At 45.3% G+C, this 20184-nt stretch overlaps 3 protein-coding genes across 3 annotated transcripts; 2 read left to right on the top strand and 1 right to left on the bottom strand.

Annotated features, from left to right (window-relative positions):
* Positions 1 to 1063: 1063 nt before the first annotated feature.
* LOC131289898 (probable RNA polymerase II nuclear localization protein SLC7A6OS) lies at positions 1064 to 2977 on the bottom strand. The gene is made up of 4 exons (XM_058319241.1): positions 2656 to 2977; positions 2094 to 2575; positions 1420 to 1613; positions 1064 to 1338 (listed from the first exon to the last, which is right to left on the bottom strand). The coding sequence occupies exons 1-4, from the start codon at positions 2824 to 2826 to the stop codon at positions 1064 to 1066; spliced, it is 1122 nt and encodes a 373-aa protein (XP_058175224.1). The 5' UTR covers positions 2827 to 2977.
* Positions 2978 to 4194: 1217 nt separating this feature from the next.
* On the top strand, positions 4195 to 5869 carry LOC131281056 (heparin sulfate O-sulfotransferase). The gene is made up of 4 exons (XM_058310307.1): positions 4195 to 4321; positions 4406 to 4647; positions 4749 to 4834; positions 4908 to 5869. The coding sequence occupies exons 1-4, from the start codon at positions 4195 to 4197 to the stop codon at positions 5530 to 5532; spliced, it is 1080 nt and encodes a 359-aa protein (XP_058166290.1). The 3' UTR covers positions 5533 to 5869.
* Positions 5870 to 17422: 11553 nt separating this feature from the next.
* LOC131294838 (alpha-tocopherol transfer protein-like) lies at positions 17423 to 19718 on the top strand. The gene is made up of 3 exons (XM_058322886.1): positions 17423 to 17594; positions 18867 to 18961; positions 19041 to 19718. The coding sequence occupies exons 1-3, from the start codon at positions 17426 to 17428 to the stop codon at positions 19716 to 19718; spliced, it is 942 nt and encodes a 313-aa protein (XP_058178869.1). The 5' UTR covers positions 17423 to 17425.
* Positions 19719 to 20184: the final 466 nt, after the last annotated feature.

Genomic DNA, 20184 nt, shown 5'->3' on the forward strand with positions numbered 1-20184 from the left:
TCCAATCTCCTAACCATTAAGCATTGATCAACAAACTTTTAGTAAGAATGGAAAATTTGAAGGTTTATTAATACCTTAGACGTGACAATTACAGCGTAAAATTTAAATTGCCTGTGAACAGTGCAATAAAAGTTCACTGCTCGTAGTCCAAATTACATCATGCCGACATCGATAGCGGAAGCCACCAAAAAGAGGCTTTGCAGGGCTACGAAAAAAATGTAGCCGAGCCATGATTGCGGAAGACAGATATAGAGAAAACCATCTGTTCTGCGTGGAACTCGACTTTTCTTTACCTTGCCTTTGACCAACTGAAATCATGGAACGATTAAAGTTGAACACTAATTTAGCAAGGGGAAAACAAGGGAGGAAAGAGTAAAGAGAGTTGTGGATTAAACTACTTTCCATATTCCTTTGCACCGGGATTCGAACCAACGAACGTGCCCGAACGAAACAATCACACGGGCACGCACTCACCAGAGAGAGTTATTTCGTTATGGTTCCCAAGACGCTCTCAAATCCCAATAAAAGTTTGGTCAAATGTTGTGTTTGTATGAGTGACGGAATCTATTTTTAGATCATCTGGCATGACGTCAAAACAACATTGAGCTGACGGACAAAAAGAAAAAAGTTTGTCCCCAAATTTAGAATCACGGATTGAAATTAATTTCCAATCTACAATGGAAGTTTGGAGTAATTTAATCTACCTTTGACACTATTCGTAACACAGACACATTAAATGCGCCTGCCCAGGAAAGTCAAGGAATTAGAGAAAAGAAGCACCTCAGTGTCGTTCCAGTGAGGGGATCGAACTGAGGACCTTTGTGGTAACGTGTATGAACGCTAACGAGGACGTTATGCGCGCAAGTGTTTGAAGCCAATCTATATTCGGCACAAAAGCCAAACCCGATTTCAGATAAATCATATATTTATTTGTTGCTATTTAATGCAAGTCAATTAGTGGATTCGAATCCCAACTGAGACCGGGACCCTGCCCTAAAAGAAGTAAGAAGAAGAAGATTTCACAGGTTTTGATAGTTTATTTGTAAGAATCCTGTTGACGATTTTAGTCATAAAGATCAAAGTTTTCTTCCGAGCTGGAGGTACTGCTTCCATCAACGCCACGGGCATCCTCGCGAAGAATGCGCGCCTTATACCGGGCGTACGCCGTACCGTACCGGCGCACATCCTCCCGATCCACGCCCTCCGCGTCACTGTCCGAGTCTTCCTCCTCGTCCGTGTAGAGAACTCCATCGTCCCGCGGATAGGCAAACCCGTTCTCCTCGCCATCCACGTCGTATCGTACATAATCATCGTCTGACGAAAGCTCTCGCTCACCATCTGGAAGTACAGTCGCATCCGTGTTGTACTATCGCATTCGCGTGGTGTAAGTGGACCAAATCCCACCCCGCCTAAACCTACCCAAATCGAGTTCTTCGACCGCCCGCAGCATATCGTCCTCTCCGATGCTCTGGTCGTCTGCGGGATTTTCCTCATCCGGATAGTCGTTCCGCCAGTTGTCCTCCGCGTTCGAGTCCTCCGAATCGGCATCGCTCGAATCGTCCGAATCGAGGCCACGGTGCGACGAGTACAGTGGGTCGTCACATGCCATGATGCTGAAATGAATCACGCGAGTTATGCGAGCGATTAAGCTGCGAACTAACGCCATAGGAGCAAACACATACGCGGTCGGCAGCGAGAAAAGGGTGAAGAACCGCCCCGGAAAAACAAAAACTTTGTTGTAACAAAAACAGAACCCAGAAATGAATCAAACCACACACAGAGCTGTTACTGGGAAAGCAAACGGAAAACTGATTCACCATACAGGCGAAACAGATGTACCGCAGTACGTCGCTTCAGGTTATATTTTATCGTATATAAGAGAGTTTACTGTTTTGTTCTACCTTAAATGCTAATATGATTCAGTGGGGCAAAATGACAAAATTTGTGTATGTTGTTCTACGGATGGCGATGATTCCCAGGCAAGCATGGGAATCCCTCCACCCCTTCTCGTCTAGCCGGCCTGCCCGGATGGGCATGCAACCATTCAAATGAACGAATAGAACGCAAAGTAGGCGTCCTCTATCAGCACCAACCTGAGCTCGTCCAGATTGCCGCTGAAGTAGGGAATGTGCGTGACATTCTGGCTCGTGTCCGCCACGTACAGATCGTACACGTAATGCACACCGTTTTCATACGAATACTGTCCTTCTCCAAACGGCTCTTGTGGCTGTTCTTGTGCGGCCTGCCTGTTGACCATCGAGGCGGGTTGTGGCGCAGCTGGTGTGATCAATGCTTGCTGCTCTGACTCGGTGCCGGCTGTAACTACGACCTCCTCCAGCCCGACATCGTCCCGCTCGACGTCGACGATCGTGGTTGGGATGGCCGTTTCGGTCAGTTCGTTCTCAGCATTCGTGATCGAGCGGGTGCAGTTGACGATTTTGAATCGACTGTTTTGTGCGTTCTGCTTCGTAGCCAGCCGATTGCGGGGCGTAATGTTCGGTCGATGCACACGCGAAACCGCATCCTTTGCTTGATCTTTGTGAATGTTTTGTAGGTGCGATGCGATTCCTTCCGCCTGCAACGAAGAGAATCATATCAAGTAAGAAATTACTAAAATCAAAATGAAAACACAGCCACAGAACGGTTTGCGCATACCTTTGTGAATGTGCCTGCAAACTTCAGAATAGTCGATGAACCTTCCTCCGCGGTTGCATTCGATTCCTGATCCACCGTAGAACCTTCCACTCGTTGCCGTTTACAGTTCAGCACGAACGCGTTCAACGGATCTTCATCAACTCTTCTCTTCAGGCGTATTACGGTGGCCATGCTGGTGGACTTGCTTCGTTCGGGTATTCTGTGAGGCAGATGGAGGAAAAACACTTGACTAGATGCGGTGAACGGACCGCTGTTTTTCTCGCAGCTTTTTTCAAGGTTAGGTAGTGTCCGGAATGGCACCTTTAAATCCCAATGATGCCTTCCCTAGATAGCTTTACAATGAAAGAGTCAAAGATTAAAATGTTGAACTGACTAAGAAGGAAGAGCTCACTTACCAATTGATGGCAATATGTGGGGATTAAAAGTCGGAAAATGCGATCACAAAGAGATGGACAATCTTTAGAATGATGCTGCTTGCAGTAGTCAAGAGTTTTCACCAAGGTTGGTGAGGTTTTGAGGTTGATGCATGCTCTTTTCTGCTTGTCCAGTATTTTGACAGTTCAAAAGTGAGGAGATGTTTTCAAACAAAGTTGCCGCAAGTTTATCCGATCACCCAACGTAAAGTGTGCATTGAAAATTTATGGGAGTTATTACAAATTCAAAGAATTTATGGATCACATTTTTATATCAATAAATGTTTGTTTTGCTAACTGTCAAAAATATTTCAATCACCTTTTGCTCTTTTAAGCATATGTATAAACCTCTCTCTTCCACAGATCGTGGACAAAAGATAAACACTACTCGCTGTCAAACTGTGCAAACATATACAGACCACACTGCAAACAGCAACAAGAAGGAGAAGGGAGAAGACGAGTTCTAGTTCGGTGGTGCATCAGAGCGGATGTTAGCAGTGCATAAGTTTCCTGAAAGGGTTAGCGGAAAAGTAAGGTTACGGCACGACCGCGTGGTCACCCCGAGCTGGAGCTCAGGTCAGAAAAATCCTAGCTGCCGCACATCTCGTTCTGTTTGAGTCAATCAAGCGGACCACGAGTTCTTGTGTCCTGACAACGGAAGGAATTATCCCTCCCGTGGCCGGCGGGTGGACATATGGCTATTATTAGCCGGTCCTAAAGGACGAGCCCCTTCATAGGAGTTCGGACAGAGTCGGTACGCCTCTGATTACGAGTAAGGGAACAAACGTTCGACTTAGCGTAGGAGGATATACCCCGACTCGCATAGCGAAAGAAGAAGAAGAAGAAGGGAGAAGAAAAAATATCCGTATCATGTCGAAAACATAACGAGGCGGATGTAATAGAAAAAGTCCAGTCCCCTTCGTGCTCCGGAGTTGTGCGCTGAAAGATGTGTCTGGAAACTGAAAGCGTGTAACTAAAGTGAAGTACGGACGAATAATACTTTTAGGTCTGGTGTCGAATTGGCAACGGCACCAGCGAAACATCCTGCGGTCGCCTCCTCAACACGGGTACGGGGCGCGGCAGCTCGGAGGAAAGTGGGCGCCAACAGCATCCGATAAGAACGGAAATGATTACAACCAAATACTTTTTCCTGCTAACGTTGATCACCGCCGGCTTTGTGTTCATTTTACTGTACCATTGGTTCTCGACAAAGGTTATTCTCGCTGATAAGCTTGCGGTACATATCGGCGATGGTAAGTATGTGGGCCAACGGTCAAAAACATGTAACACTATCAATCGAGGTTATCTTTGTGATTTTCTAACGCTCGGAATTGCAGGCAACGATGAGCACCTGATACATAGCAGCGTAAATCATTGGCAAACCTCCACCGGCAAAGTGGATGATCAGACGACCTACCGAAACTTCGATGAAAAGTTTGTGATAATCTACAACCGGGTACCGAAAACGGGCAGCACTAGCTTCGTCAACCTAACGTACGATCTGTGCAAGAAAAATGCATTCCACGTACTGCACATTAACATTACCGCCAACATGCACGTACTATCGCTACCGAATCAGGTAAGGGTGGCGAATGCGAAAACACCGAAGCGTGCCTTGAATGCTTATAACGACGCCGCTGCCTACTTTAACCTGTCCTTTGCTTTTCCTCCCCAACCCAGCTCAAGTTTGTGCGCAACATTACCGCGTGGGATAGTATGAAACCTGCCTTCTACCATGGACACATGGCTTTCTTAGATTTCTCAAAGTAAGCTGCTTTTTCTAGCGCCATGCAAAAAACTACATGGTTATCATACCAACCCTCGTACTGTTCTTTTCAGATTCGGTATGCCATCGAAACCGCTGTATATAAACCTAATCCGGCAACCGCTGGATCGGCTGGTTTCGTACTACTACTTCCTGCGTTACGGTGACGACTATCGGCCGTACCTGGTGCGGCATCGGGCCGGCGATACGATGACATTCGACGAGTGCGTTTCCCGCCAGAAACCCGACTGCGATCCGACGAACATGTGGCTACAAATCCCGTTCTTCTGCGGACATCACGCCGAATGCTGGAAGCCCGGCAGCAGCTGGGCACTCGAGCAGGCCAAACGGAATCTCGTCAACGAGTACTTCCTGGTCGGGCTGACGGAGGAAATGGACGAGTTCATCGAGCTACTGGAGCTGTCACTCCCACGGTTGTACCGTGGAGCCGTTGCCCACTTCCAGAAGTCCAACAAATCGCACCTGCGCAAAACGAAATCGAAGGTCGAACCAGCCCTTGAAACGGTGGCCAAGATCAAGGAGTCCACCATCTGGCAGATGGAGAATGAGCTGTACGAGTTCGCCCGGGATCAGTTCCATTTCGTGCAGAAAAAACTGCGCACTCCCGGCCGCAGCATGATGCAGGACTTTCTGTACGAGAAAATTAAACCAAACCAAAATGGGCCCTCGAAGAACTGATACCGGAATCGGGATCCCCTTCAAGGGAAGGCTCTCAAGCGACAACGCAAGCGAGGCTTTAGGAGGGACCCAGGGCATGTGGCATGAATGTTGTTTGTGATACTCTTGAATGCAAATCCGTGCATGCGTGAATGTCTGTATGTGTGCGTATGTGTGTGTGTATGTATAAGTTTGAGATCTGTAATGGTGCCACTCGGTGTGCCGCTTTCGAAACGTTTGAAAGACATTACTTTACAAATAATGAAGCGGTGGAAGAAAGAAGCTCATAAAGTCAGGATCGATGATAAGGCTGGAAAATTGTTGATTAATTGTAAATGTTCCTCTACCGATAGTTACTTACCATCTTAAAATCGCATTTTTTCTCATTGTCGCAGTAGAATAAGACGATTTCACCATCATTCATTTTTCTAATGGTTTTGACTTTTGCTTGGTGTAACATCCACCTATTATCATCGTTGGTCTCGAAACGGTGGTCTTTAGTTTATCTTAAAGCGTTCCTTTGCTAGTTAAAGACATTTTTTTTCAATTTGCCCACTTCATAGTAAAATACAAGGGCAGGCAGCTTATCGGGATAAAAAGTGAAAAACAAACCAATCGCTAATCGACCGCAACTTACAATAAAGCACTAAACCAAGAATAATGAAACAACAAAAATTGCAAGACACATACAATAAGTAATCTAATAAAAGACATATTTTTCATAAGCACTCTAATATTCTTCTATCACGTTACTTAATGTTAACCTCTACCAAAATCATATTAGACATTCTCTGGGAAATATAGTTTTCCCTTACAAATAATTTGCAAGTGTAAACTTGAGCAACCCCCATGGGATCATAAGAAATACATTAGCTCTCCGATAGTTGATCGTACGAACGATCGAATAGAAGAACCATATTTACGTTTTTCTATTTTCACTATTTTTCTACCCAAAGCCGGTACGCATAAAACGTAGGAGTATCTAATGGGCGACAATAATGTTCTTGTCTAATGAGCTGTTGCCCTCTCTGACCAACCAACCCACAGGGCGCCAACTATCTCGCAATCTGACCACAAGTCAATCATCCGCTCGTTTGCAGCATGCAACTTTGCGATAACGATTGTAGGGAGAAAAACAATGCGCAGTCTTATTTGAGCGATCTAATCTCTTCGACCACCGATGGTCGGTGATGATGTGCATCCGGGTTGGTTTGAGGCGGTGAACAAGAAGGTGCGCGCTCACCTTTCCCTGGCCGGTTCAACGCTTCCGCGTTCACGGAAATACTTACTATTGTGTCCCGGTGAACCCGATGTAATGGAAGAACGCGCTGGGTGCATCTGATTAACCTACAAATAAAAGTGTAAATCCCTGCTAAGGTGCACTTTGGTCCGTACCACGATTGATAGCGGTTGGAAGTTTGGATGATACGGATGTTTAATAATTTACGGTCCGTTGAACAAAAGCGTGATCGAACGCAACGAAATAATCACATTTATTCCAGTTTTTTTTTCTTATCTGGTATGGAAAAATGCCTCCTGCTTCGTGAAAATAAGCATTTATGAAACTAATCTTCAAATCATATTATCTACTGATCAAATATTGTTTCGTCAACATTCAAACACGTTCTATTCTATTGAATAAGTTACACAAAAGCCGATGGTTCCGAAATTGCTTCCACAAACTTAAGTACATTTGTCAAGGTTGAGACTAATGGAGTAAATACTTATGAAAGGTTACCTTTGAAGAGGAACGATGAAGTTAATCACGTGCTTTCTGTTTGGAAAGACTAAGCGAGAAAACAGCAAAGCGACGTTACACAAATGTTGTGGTAGACGTAAGCGCCTTGCTTTCCGCTTTTCTGTGGATTGTTTCCGATTTCCGGTCCGACATTCGATCGGCACGATAAACACTTCCATGCTGACCGATAAAACCCGCTGATATAACTTCCATCTTCGGAAAAGCTCTCCTCTGTTTCAATCTTCCGCTTCTCACAGGGGCTCTTTTGATTTTGAAATAGTAATTTTATCCAATTATTTCTAGTCTTACGTAGTTGCTTTCAATAATTCGTAAGCTATTGCGTGCGCGAAGTGGCGAAGCTCCCCGAGATTCAATTACTTACGGCGTGCATGGTGCAAAAAATTCAACTACAATGAAAAGAGCGCATCTCAACAAATTTTTTCTAGTGGGGAGCAATTTATGAATCAAATCATCGATTACTCAACCCAATGCAAAAGCTCATGCTCAAATCACCTGAGCCTGATCTCGAATGCCGTTGAATCATCTTTTCATCTCTTCACGGCATAAAGAAGCCGGTTGGCCAATGTCATCCCCGTTGAAGCACAACAAATCATGCTTGAGTTGAAAACATAATACCCCCCGACCGGTTGGGCTGGACTGTGTTTATCCAGCACTTATGCTTTCTGTATTCCGGCGTGTGCGCAGCTCGTCAGCTGTGGAGCAACGCCATGACAAAAACCGATCACTACGCCCAGACACGATTTGCCAATGGTGGCCAGCTTGGTAATGGGGCACAGCATGTTTGTGATCCGCGTTTGCTGAAAATAATTACCACCAGTAATGCCGAAGTCGAGAAGCATAAATACAGGTAGGTCCATAAATATACACATGGGTGGAAAAACTAATGATCATAAAAAGGAATCATGACGTCGCTGTTCTGTTAGTTTTTGTTTTTCATAAACAGTTCATAAATAACTAATATTTCAAAATCATTTACCACCATATGCATGGAGCATTAAATGGAGTTTAAATAAACTTCTCACTTCGTTATATGTTACCAACGTTTTAGAAGCGGCATTCAGCCTTTCTGCCCGAGTAGTTAAAGAGTTATGAGCAGAACTGTTAAAATCTTGTGCGTTCCGATCTTACCAACATTACTAACCCGACGATCATTCCCCTTTCGCGTTGCCCGTAGCAAGTTCAAACTCTGCAACCGAGTCCAAGCAGGCCGAGTTGAGCGTTGATTGTTGCACCACGTTGCCGAGCACGTTGCTTTTACGGCCGTTGGGCGCAACCCCCGGAAAGAGGTTCGTGGCGCACCAAACGGCCCCAAGCTTCCGGTATCTCTTTCTGTCCCACATCGGCACCATTTCTCTGACCGATAACCCGACCTTTTCTAGCCACGAGAAACGGGTGGGGGCTCAAAATTTGAATACACCACCTTGGTCGAGTGGCGAGGTTAAACATACGGATATTTCCTTCAGGTACGCAACGCGCGTGGTTTTTCTTCGGTCTGCCAATGCTACCGAGGGTTTTGCCAGTCTGCGCAACATTTCTGCCACGAACGGTAGCATACAGTTTCCACTGTGCTTTTCTCCGGGCCGGCGATCGTACGATGATCTAATTGATTCTTCTCGCCACGTCTTGAGGATGCGTTTTTCCTCTTTTTCATTCGAAAAGATTCAAATACATCATTGTGAATAGTGCAATAGTACGCGAATAATTAACAGGAGAAACTAAACAATGGGCACGAAAAAACGAAACTCCGCCGTTATGTTGTAATGGCGTTCATTTGAGCTCTCCGGAAGCGGCTAGGTACATCCTTCACTACTCGCCGTGGGTTTTCAAACGCACAGTTAATTAGTGTAAGTTTCTCAAAACGGTTTGGAACGATACCGTTTTAGATTGTTTTCTTGAAGGAGCCTTTTTACCTGGTGGCGTGACCAAGCACAGTGACTAGATCGTACCAACAAACGGTGGAAGTGTGGTTGGCGATGTGACTAGTTAAAATTAGCATTTTCCATAGTGAAACCTTTGCACCGAACGTCCGACAGTTCCGATTGTGCAATGTCATTGAATTGTGGTCATGGAGTGGATATGGGGTGCATCATTTTTCAGCCAGCAGTCCTTTGTTAGTGAAGAACAGCGAGTCACGGTTATCCTGACCTATGTGGTTGATGCGCCAGTATAGAAAGAGCCGAGACTGATAAAGAAATGTGATAAAACAAGTGTCTCTAAAGTGAATCTGACGAATTTCTGTAACAGTTGAATGGAATATTTTCTATGATGGACATTGTAAAGGTAACAGTTGTGGAAAATATTTTTCAACTAGACGTGTTAAAATTTTCATATTAAATTAGCATATCTTTTTTCCTATAGTTTGGTAGCATTTATAACTACGTCCCATTAAAGTGTGATGTTTGAATGGTACGAATTTTCTATTTATTTACGTACCTTTTTAAATATTTTGATTTTATTTCAAGCGATTTTGCCTGCACAAAAGATGTTTTGTTTGTTTTATCCTAAACCTTTGAATTTGTAAGTGGTTCCACCTAATTACTCGTTTGTGATTCTTTAAACTTATCAAGTAAGGTTTTATCTTTCACATCGCACAGTTACTTGTGACTTCATAATGTAGACTAATTTAAGGAACTTCCTCAGTTCGCTTGGAAAAGGTTAAATGTTAACTACACCCGTTCACCAACATTTCAAGCCTCTTAGAGGAACGAATGGATTTGTCGGTGCAAAGTTAGAGTTCAATTATCTTAAAACACACCAGAAACACCAGAAACCGTTACAACTGGCAACACCTTTTGGCCGCACGAAGATGCTGCCGGGCTGGGAGTAATGAACGCAAAAAGTGCAACAAAGTGCATCACAGGGTGAAATCGGTCAGCTCCACCCCCTTCAGAGAAGGGTGCGTTCTATCGCCACCTCGCACCCTATTATCAACGCCAGTGCTATATTTTTGCCGACTTCGCGAGTCAGATCGGTTCGCATTGTTACTAACGTACCGGAAGGGACCGGACTTGAGAGGCGGGACGCCAGCGAAACTGAGGAAAACTCGATTGGGGTTAGGAGAAGAAACGCACAAAGCGCCCACCAGTAGTAATCAGCACAGCTGAGTGCTTCCTCTCTGCGCTGACCCCGCGCGGGTCGTTCCGGCTTTCGCATCCCTTCCCTCGCAAAGCGAAGAAAGTGTACACAATGAAAAACGCACCCTCGGTCGGTGCAAGTGCAAGTGTTATATAGCGATAGTGCACCGTCGCTGGCAGCTTCAGTTGCAAGTTTAGTAGTGGCCAGCAGGGACCGAGAATCGCATCAACTTCAGAGTAATAGCAACCCACAGAAGTAGGTAGGTTCTAGTGGGACAGCTTACACAAAAAACGGTACACATCATGGTTTCCTTTCGGAAGTCAGCTGTTTTTGGCAGAGGAAATAATGCGCATGGCGCAGGAAAACGCCGCGAAAACTCTCATCTGTGTGAGAGAGCGTGCGGGTTGCCAGTGGCAACGCCATTTCGCGTGTTAGTCTATGTCCTGTGCAAACAAAACAGAAGACGATGCGGATGCGTCATCAGCAGTACGCCGTACTCCCTAACATTCCATGCAAGCGCATCTCTGGCCGAACTGAAGTGTCATTTGGCGTGGTGTGATAACTCTCACTCTTTCTCAACGTTTTGAACATCCGTGTGGTAACCGGAGATATTCTGCGGCATCCCTGCGACAACTCCCGCTGGTAGTGACGTGTCGACCCGTATGTGACCCCAACCACGTGTTTCTTCAGTGCTTGCATGTGGAGATCGATTTGGAAGAAAACGACCTACGATTGGGTTGGGTCTAATATTGTGCCAAACCGTTTCAATCGTTCTGAGCTTCACTTACCCTAGTGCGTGCACGTTCGTGCCTGCATGGCATGCGTTTTCTACGGCCTAATCGTAGGTCCAACTCCCAGCCATCTCTCTCGCGGTAGCGTCCAAGGGTCGCCAGTGTTTGTACTCACAGCGTGGGTTCGCCGCATGGCAAAGCAGAAATAGCGAGCGCCTGATTCTTTGTGTTTGCGGAACGTCCGCTGCCTTTAGGTCGACTTTAACTATCGCGCACTATCGCAACTCAATTACTCATCCACAACGAGCAGGCGACGTCTTATTTCCATCTCGGACTGCATGGCATGGACGATAAATAGTCTCGTCAGTCGTTCGGTGACACACAGAATGGCAGCAACGCCCCGGCAGATGCAATCGATGTGTGCCACAAACTAGTGAAAGTGTCGAGCGATTGTAAGTTGCCATTCTAACTCCGACGGAACAAGCACACCCATCCAGTTCAGAGTGTTCAGATTAAACTTGTGGGTGGACTTGTGATCAGATCAAACTATTGTGACCTAAACAACATAGTTGTTGTGTCGTTTGTTTGCTTGTGCAAAGAATCCATGCTCAAACGGGATTCAAAAACCGATTATTCTAATTTCGTGCCACAGAACCTACTCGAAACATCCGACTCTCCAGCTAATACCGGAAACACGTTTGTTTACCGCACACTTTCCAGCGTAGAGGCCGACACACAAAGCTGCGCGATCGACCTCCACTCTAACCTTAGTATCGCGTATTCAACAAATCGATTCGCAAAGTAACGGAGCTTAGAAGTGGTGCAGAACAGCAAAACAGCGGTAAGTTTTAGATTATGGAAGATAATCAAAACAAGATCTTTGGGATTTTTGGGGAATTCGCCAACCTCTGCAGCGTAAGAAAACTGTCTAACATGCATTGTACTAAGCCTTAGATTTTTAGTTACAAACTAGAAAAGAATGTCCATTGGTAACGAAAGATCATTCGATGGTAATATATTCTCTTCCAGATAGGATGAAAATCTTATTCAGAAAGCTAAGGGATAAAAATATTCTGCCTATAGGGACTAATGAAGGCTATATTAAAGTGCACTTAAAAAGCAATTTGAAAACATTCAACCGCACATCGAAGTAAATCCAGAAACCTTAATTGAGCACACCCAACAGTTCTCAAAGTGCGCATCACCACCGACTCGGGTGTCGGCTTGTGTGTTCCGGTTTGCGCTCGGACTGTTATTAACTCCTTCGTTCGCCAGCGTCGAGCAAACAACAGTCGAACATGGGTTGGTTTTCCTGTCGGATGACGACAGGCCGGGCGAGGAGCATTGTGTCATAGTAGCAACCTTTGACCCAACGTCGCCAACCCGGTAAACCCGGCGATCGTACGACCGGGGAACACCTCCGTAGCGGAACCGGTGGGGATGTTTGCTGGCTACTTAAAACCGGCATCGTTCGATTACCTCACATTGGCACGTTAAATGTATGCAGGTACGGACTCTGTGCGACGGCCTAATGACGCTGTTGACGTTTAGTTACAGCCGTTGCCGTTGCGACAACTCCCGTTGTCCACCGCTGATCACCGGACACGCGACGCACCATGTGCAGCTCCATCTCTGAACTAGACGCTTGCAGTGGTGACTAGTCACAACATCTCACAGTGCACTACGAACGATCATTGAGTTTTTCTAAACGATCAGCGTTTACACCACATTGCCAATCTGAAGGGGTGACTTTGTGTATGAATTTTTCATTAACCAGTTTGCCTTTCGGCGGGGGCGTCTTTTCCGCCGACACACGGGTACTTCAACTTCCTTCGAACAATCCGTCAAACTCCACCGAGGCAGGAAGTGTCTGTTTGCGAACGGAATGGAAGGCTCTAGACAGCCTGCAAGTGCACTCGACCGTACGAATGATCGGTAGAACAGGAAATATGTTCGTATTCTTAGAGGAAAACGAAGCATAATGGATGGTTAGATCATTTCTAAGTAAACCGTAACCTGTTTCATGGGTTTTGTTTGTTTCTTTGCTGTTGCTGATGTCGGCAATTACTTGTTGTACACGAACAAATTTGAGTGATAACAAAACTGGCCTTAAATACGGGCACATAACACGTCCGGAAAGATTCTCCCAGCATTGATAAGTCCCGCCGATAAGTATATCCTATGAAACAGGATCAGCAGGGCAGAAAGTAGGGAAATTTTTGGATTTTGAATTTTGATCAATTACTAATTTTAGATCCCCAAAATCCCAATGTAAAAGGGTTCACGACCATAAAATACAAACATTAGTTGTAAAAGAAAGAGCGGATTAGGGTTAACGAGTTCGAAAAAAGATAATTTGAGTAAAATCCTAATTATTTTCCTGCAAACCGAGCGCCAAAACCTTACAGCATACTTTAAAGGCCTTAATTTGAACCAGTTAGTGAGCAATAACTTTGATGAGACTGGTTAAACCCCCTAATTAAAGGCTACATGGAGCATCACATTTTGATATCTTTGATTGTTGATTCCGGAACAATTTAACGGTAGAGTGGCTTTTAAAGGTGTGGTGTTAAACATTACATCATAAGTAGGTGATAAAAATCACACTTGCCAGTTCAATTTGAACAGTTCGGTTCAATTTTAGGGAGGATCGGGGAGATACGATCGGGATGTCTTCTATTCAGACATTTTGTATAATATGTCCAAAAATGAAAAATCAGTTAGATTGACATTTTTTCCAAGTTTTCTACTTCATACCTTGTTTGCATCATTTGTTTGATGAAGCAGCGACAAATTTGCTCGACACTTCAGTGATGATCGATCTTCACAATCGCTCCCCAAGTACAAGTGGTACAATTACCTCCTCCAACCTCGATGACACCAAATCTCATTATCGAAACGATCTTAACCGGTATGACGTTAATTCATGATGCCACAAATTTACCTAAATTGCGCGTGTCACTGTCGTCGGCGAAGTCACTGTCGTCGTCGGCAGGTACTCGAAGGCATGGAACAGACGGGATGGAACAACAATCTGTCAACTCAGGTTGACCGGCCGTGATCTTGGGATGCGGTTCATGGCATCAGTCGCACTTCCTCCCACGAATGCCACGCTAAAGTGGTTCCCTGGACGTCCTTCTAACCCGGATAAGATCCTGGTGACTTTATCTTTCTTTGTCGTTACAATATTTCCTGAAGAATGCCGAGGATGAAGCCGACTTCTTGCATAGGGTTGCGTTATATCTGAAGGCTGACTACTTTTCGTTTCGAACACTCCACTGTCCGTAGCAGACTTTGTGAATGCATGTTTTCAACGATACCGAAAAGACTAAACCCTACGTACAAAATCCTCTCCAATCTGCAAGAGACCGCGCCGATATCGTTGCCTTGAGGGAGCGCAATTGCATTACCTGATTCCGATCCCCCACCTCATTTGTAGCATGAGATTATTTCCTAGCTGGCTGTGTGGTTGTGAATCTTTTTTTTTTTTTTTACGTTTACATTGCATTTTGTGCATCCGATGCAGTTTCTTTCTCATCAGCTGCATCTCTGGCGTTTCACGTTTCAGTGAGCAAGCGAGCGAATTCGGTTTAAACCGCGCTTCTCACCCGACTCATCTCACCGCTCACTCCGCTTCGCTCGTTCGTGTCCGTCCAACACGGCTCGTGCTTCCTCCAACCCTAGCCTTCTACCACTACTACCCCCTACCCCACGGGCGCAAATTTCAATCCGCGCGCACAGGTGCTGGCTCACCGCCTTCGATCGATGGGCGCGCGTCCATTCGCGAAGTTCAGAATTTTTATATAGCGGCTCCAACGGGCGCCACTTCTCGCTAGTAGACGAAGAGCGCTGGCCGGCATCGGTACTCGTTTCGACTCCGTTTTCATTCGCACCGCACCACAGCATCCGTGAAAAGTAGTGAATTATATCCAGCGGTCCTAAGTTGTTAAAAACTTGTTAGTGCTTAACGTTTCCCCTGCGAAATGATCGAAACACGCAATCGTTAGACCAAAGGCTAGATCCTCCCGTCTTTAAGTAGACATTCAGTTTAGCGTGGTGTTGCGTTGCCGAAAAGAAGTTAAACATCTGCCATCTGTAAAGTGTGTGAAGTGCTTCCTCAAACATGGTCCATGTGGAACATGGCAAACCTGTGCACAGCAAGAAACATAGTTTCAAGGCCGCTACCATTACCACACTCGCTGAACACAACGACCCCTTGCGGGTTGGGAGCGGGCGCATGCAGTTTTCCCCCAGCTCAAATGCGCCACATGCGAACGGAAAGTAAAGCCGCTACACTTTTCCTTGCACGCCGCGCTGGAGCCCGCATGATTTATGGTGCTGGAGGGCGAGTTCGCTTATGCTTTTTCTGAACTCTCCCTCGGACGGTCAAGGATTGCCAGTGATATTGAGTAGGGCGCGCAATCAGCAAGCATCGGTTTGGTTGGAGAGCCGATACAAGAAAAGAAGCAAGCTTAAAACAAAATCGATCGAGTCCGGTTTAACTGGACGATTTACGGAGGTTGCACTTTAAAAAAACATGGTGCGCAAAAAGTAACCTTTGCTTGAATAGCATTTTTGAAAAGAGGGTCAACTGAAGTGAGCATAAATGAGCAGTTCTTGCCACTCGTTATAGCCGGTTATATTGCGTGTTTGTTTGATTTATTTGCCCGTTCTCATTTTTGCCTTAACTGTAGATTAAATGAATTAACAAAAATGGAACGATTTCGTAAGAGCATGTGGTCATTATTTTAGCCAACATCTAGTCATGGTTTAATCTACGGTTTGTTGGGGGTTGGGCTTCGTTGTTTAGTTTGTGAGATTCAAAACTTTTAACAAAACTTTGTATTTTAATTTTGATTTTATTCATCTAAAGATCTTTTGGTTGACTAACAACTGCTTTTTTAGTTTATCCTTATTACAATTTTAAAATGATACACACCTGATAAACAAAGGTTCAATTCAACAGAAGCATTCTGAACAAATCCAGCAAATAAGCCACAGAGTTTCAAAAATGATGGGTCTATTCTAGATGTGACGCGATAATTTTACCCAGATGATTTCACCTACAAGTCCTCAACAACCGATTGCTTACGCAAATCAGTCGGGGCAAAGGGGAATCGCAAAGTCCCGATCAAGTTCAGGTATCACAATGTACCGGCGCAAATTGCTCACAAATTACCAATGCCTCCTACCTGCCCCCTCCTTTCCTTGTGGGCAAACAATAAGCAGTTGGGTCAATTAAGACAGCACCTGCACTGATATGGCTATCGATAACGGGTTTACGTAAGAAGCTTTCATCTCTGACACGAACAACCACGCCGATATGTAAGCGAGATCCGTAGGGTGAGAAACCGTTTCTCGGCAGATGCACAGAGGTGCATCGATGCGCCTGTGGGAGATGTATTTTTTAACCAAAGCAATTGATAATGATCGAACAAGTTAAATCCGCTACCCAAGCCATCCCTAATGGCCGAAGGTGATGGATTAGAGCATCGTTTTAATTACGGTACCGAGCAAGATTAGCGAGAGGTTTTGTTAGTAGCGTTGACCTGACGCAGTAAGCGTCACGTCGAGTTCCAAGGCGTGCTCCCGATCACGCAATTCCTTCGTTCAAAGCATGCAACGAATGTTAGGCCGTTTGGTTCAAGGGTGCATGTGGCTGCCGATGCTTCCGGATGAGCCTTTGAGGGCACAACAAATTAGTGCCAGCAAATGGTGCAACCGCAGCTCGATCTTGTAGTTTCTTTTTGCTAAAAAATTCGCATTTTTTAAACTTTTTCTAAAAAAAATCTGAAAAGCAGTCCAATCAAAAATCTCTTATATTCACAACGAAGCCTGACGGTTCCAAAGTCTGCTCAAACTTGCAGAAGGTCTATCATAAAAGCAAAGGCGTTAGCACCAAGCTCATGCTCCACCAATAACTGGTTTCCGTGCTTCCGCCCAAGAAGCATCCAAAACCTTTTCCCTGTTTTTATAGAATCGCTTACTGGAAACAATATCCGTAGCATTGCAATGCAGCGGGAGGAACAATGCCTTTAAGCTATCCGATTGTTGTTAGGATTTGGTTTCTAGTCAGCAGTAAACATTGGAAAAAAAACTTTTCGCTTTATTTTCACGGTTCAGTTTCAGCGGTTTACGCAAGTATCCATTTCCTGAGACAGACACGTTATTTCGTCATCATGAGTAAGTACATTTGTGGAAACTTTTTCTTACGCAACGAGGAGGCGAATTTTACAATCAATTACAATCCCACCCAATTCCCTTTGGCGGAGGGTTCAAAACGGTCCACACTAATCACTTCGTTCGACGGTGATTTAATTCTCCTTCCCATTGTCCAGGGGTTCCTACGATGCTGTCCGAAGTGGAGGAGCTGCCCTCGGTGCAGCTTGGCGATTACGTGCTGCGCTTCGAGCTGGAAGATTTGACACCGTTCGGCAAGGAGGTGGCCCAGAATGAGCTACGGGAGACACCCGAAACACGTGTTGCCGCCATCGAGGAGCTGCGGACGTTACTCAAAGGTAAGTTGCTGATGGTTGGAAGTCCGATTTCGATGCCACGTGCGACGTACCATTGAAACCACAGTGTGCGCAAACCTCAACCGTGGGAAGGCCAAGGGCAAAGCCTTCGCCAGTTAACCCATCTCACAAATCGAATCATCAATCATAAGGCGGTAACTTGTATGGTTTTGCAAATTACCTCCGAGACTTCATTAAACCGATCGTCGTTACATGACGCTAGGAAAAACATTGATCTTCGCTTATAGAAGCTTTTCCTACCATCTTCTATATGACCTTTCAGGCTGATTTATGCCATCTCTACTTCAATTTCGGCCTATTTTTATGTGCCATGACTTGCTGAAACAAAGTTTGCAGAACACGTCACGCGCACCAATTTTTTCATTTTTTTTTTTGTGTCTAGAGTCAAGCGAGGAAAATGTTTAATTTGCGTTATTTGCAAGCAGACAGACAGAGTCCTGATAAAAACAGTTTGGATAGTCATGATGACTCGAATAAGACAACTGGTCGACATATAAGAAAGGAAGAAAGTGTTTCCTGGGTTCCGGTTCCGATTGGACTTTTTTCAATTGCTATTATTTAAGTCAATTGATAGAGAGTAGCCTTCCTTCTAAAGCGTTGAATCAATGTTTTCAGCCTTTTCTTAGTTTTCTTCATACGTGTTTTAAAATTAATCTAATTTGGAATTAACGCAACAAGATCGAAGAATGAAAGCCAACGATCAAATTTAGCGACCCAGCTCAAAAAACTAGAGCCTCAATGAATCAGAGTCGCTACTCGAGACACGCTTGAGAATCGATAATTATCATTAGTCATGCCTCACCAATGAAACGGGGAGTTTTGTGTTGCCCACCCTTAAGATCGTTTGGGGTCGGAACGAATGATTGTTGTCGGACGGACGCGAATGGCACGAGACACAGTGGAAAGTTTGCGTACATCCCGCGTCTAGACTTTCCGCATTCACCTTTGCGTGCCACTTGCGAGCCAACCGCCGTCGCTGACGATCGCCGATCGCGAGCACAATTATGACGAAACGCAATGAGCCATCGGTTATTTGTACACCTTGGCACGATGACTGTTCAAATTTATTACACGATGATATTCACGGTTGTGTTTTGAGGAACTGGTTGCGGATCGGATCGGAAGAGATGGATTTGCAATTTTGGTGGGCATACAATCTTAATTAAAATAAGACAATTAACTGGTTTGGATAAGGGTTTAAGCCAACACACTGAATTACATTGCCTTCCTCTGTTTTTTTTCTGTTACTTTTAGGAGTTGAAGGTCTGGTAGTCCCGCTCGACAATGACGACTGGATGATTCGCTTCCTTCGTCCTTGCAAGTTCTACGCCAAGAGTGCATGTGAACTGGTAAGCCTTCTTTTCTCAATTCCTCTCACTTCCTGCATGGCAAACGACCTGTATCGTCTGACCTCATTGTTTCTTCCAGATTCAGCGATACTATCAATTCAAGATCAAGCACTGGGACATGTACAACGAACTAATGCCATCGAAGGAGGCCAACATCTTCAAGCAGAACATCCTGGCTGTGTTTCCCAACCGTGACCAGCTTGGACGCCGTGTGCTACTGCTGGAGCTGGGCAAAAACTGGAAGCACAAGGAAGTGTCGCTAGACGAGGTGTTTAAGGGGTGCGTGCTGTTCCTGGAAGCGGCTATGCTCGAGCCCGAGACGCAAGTGCACGGTGCGGTAGTTATCTTCGACATGGACGGACTAACGCTCCAGCAAGCCTGGCAGTTTACGCCTCCGTTCGCCAAACGTATCGTCGACTGGCTGCAGGACGCCGTCCCGCTACGGATCAAGGGAATCCACATCATTAACCAGCCAAAGATCTTCAACATGGTGTTCGCCCTGTTCAAGCCGATCCTGCGTGAGAAGCTGCGCAGTCGCATCATCTTCCACGGCACCGACCGGGAGTCGCTGTATAAGCACATCTCCAAGGAATGCCTACCGGCGGCGTACGGCGGAACTGTGGATGCACCGCGAGTGCAAGGCGAACAGTGGTACGAACTGCTGCTGAAGTGCGACAACGAGTACAAGGAGATCAACAACTATGGCTACACGCAGCAGATCGAGGAATTGCGCAACAAGAAGAACAAGAAAAAATGAATGTAGAAACGGGAGCATACTCAAGTTAACCAATGGGAGGATTATCCTTCAGCTTACCGTGACAGAAGCGTGCACATTCACCATGTGATGCAGAATTATTCCATCGACACCACATGTTCACAAAAAGGCACCACCGCTTTAACAAAACCAAGTGCTCAAAAGCTCCCAATTTCCCACAGGGATCTCGCATTACACTCGACGTGGTTTCTGCCAATAATCAACCCGCCGAAACATTGTTTAAAGGGTTCAGGTTTTCACAATCGCCGGAATGCACATTCCGCCCTAGAGCACACAGACATTAATGTAAAGCGTAATCACCGTAAGCTACATATTGGGTACAAACGTGAACTTTTTAGCAAGATAGCATGCACACAGAGGGCTCGATTGGTGTAATAGTATAGTTTTTCGATTAATGGGCGGCGTTTCGATGCTGCACAGACTCTCTTCGCTTTAGCGTACAGTCGTG

The sequence above is a fragment of the Anopheles ziemanni genome, chromosome 2, assembly GCF_943734765.1.
Source record: "Anopheles ziemanni chromosome 2, idAnoZiCoDA_A2_x.2, whole genome shotgun sequence".
In the NCBI taxonomy this organism is placed as follows: Eukaryota; Metazoa; Arthropoda; class Insecta; order Diptera; family Culicidae; genus Anopheles; species Anopheles ziemanni.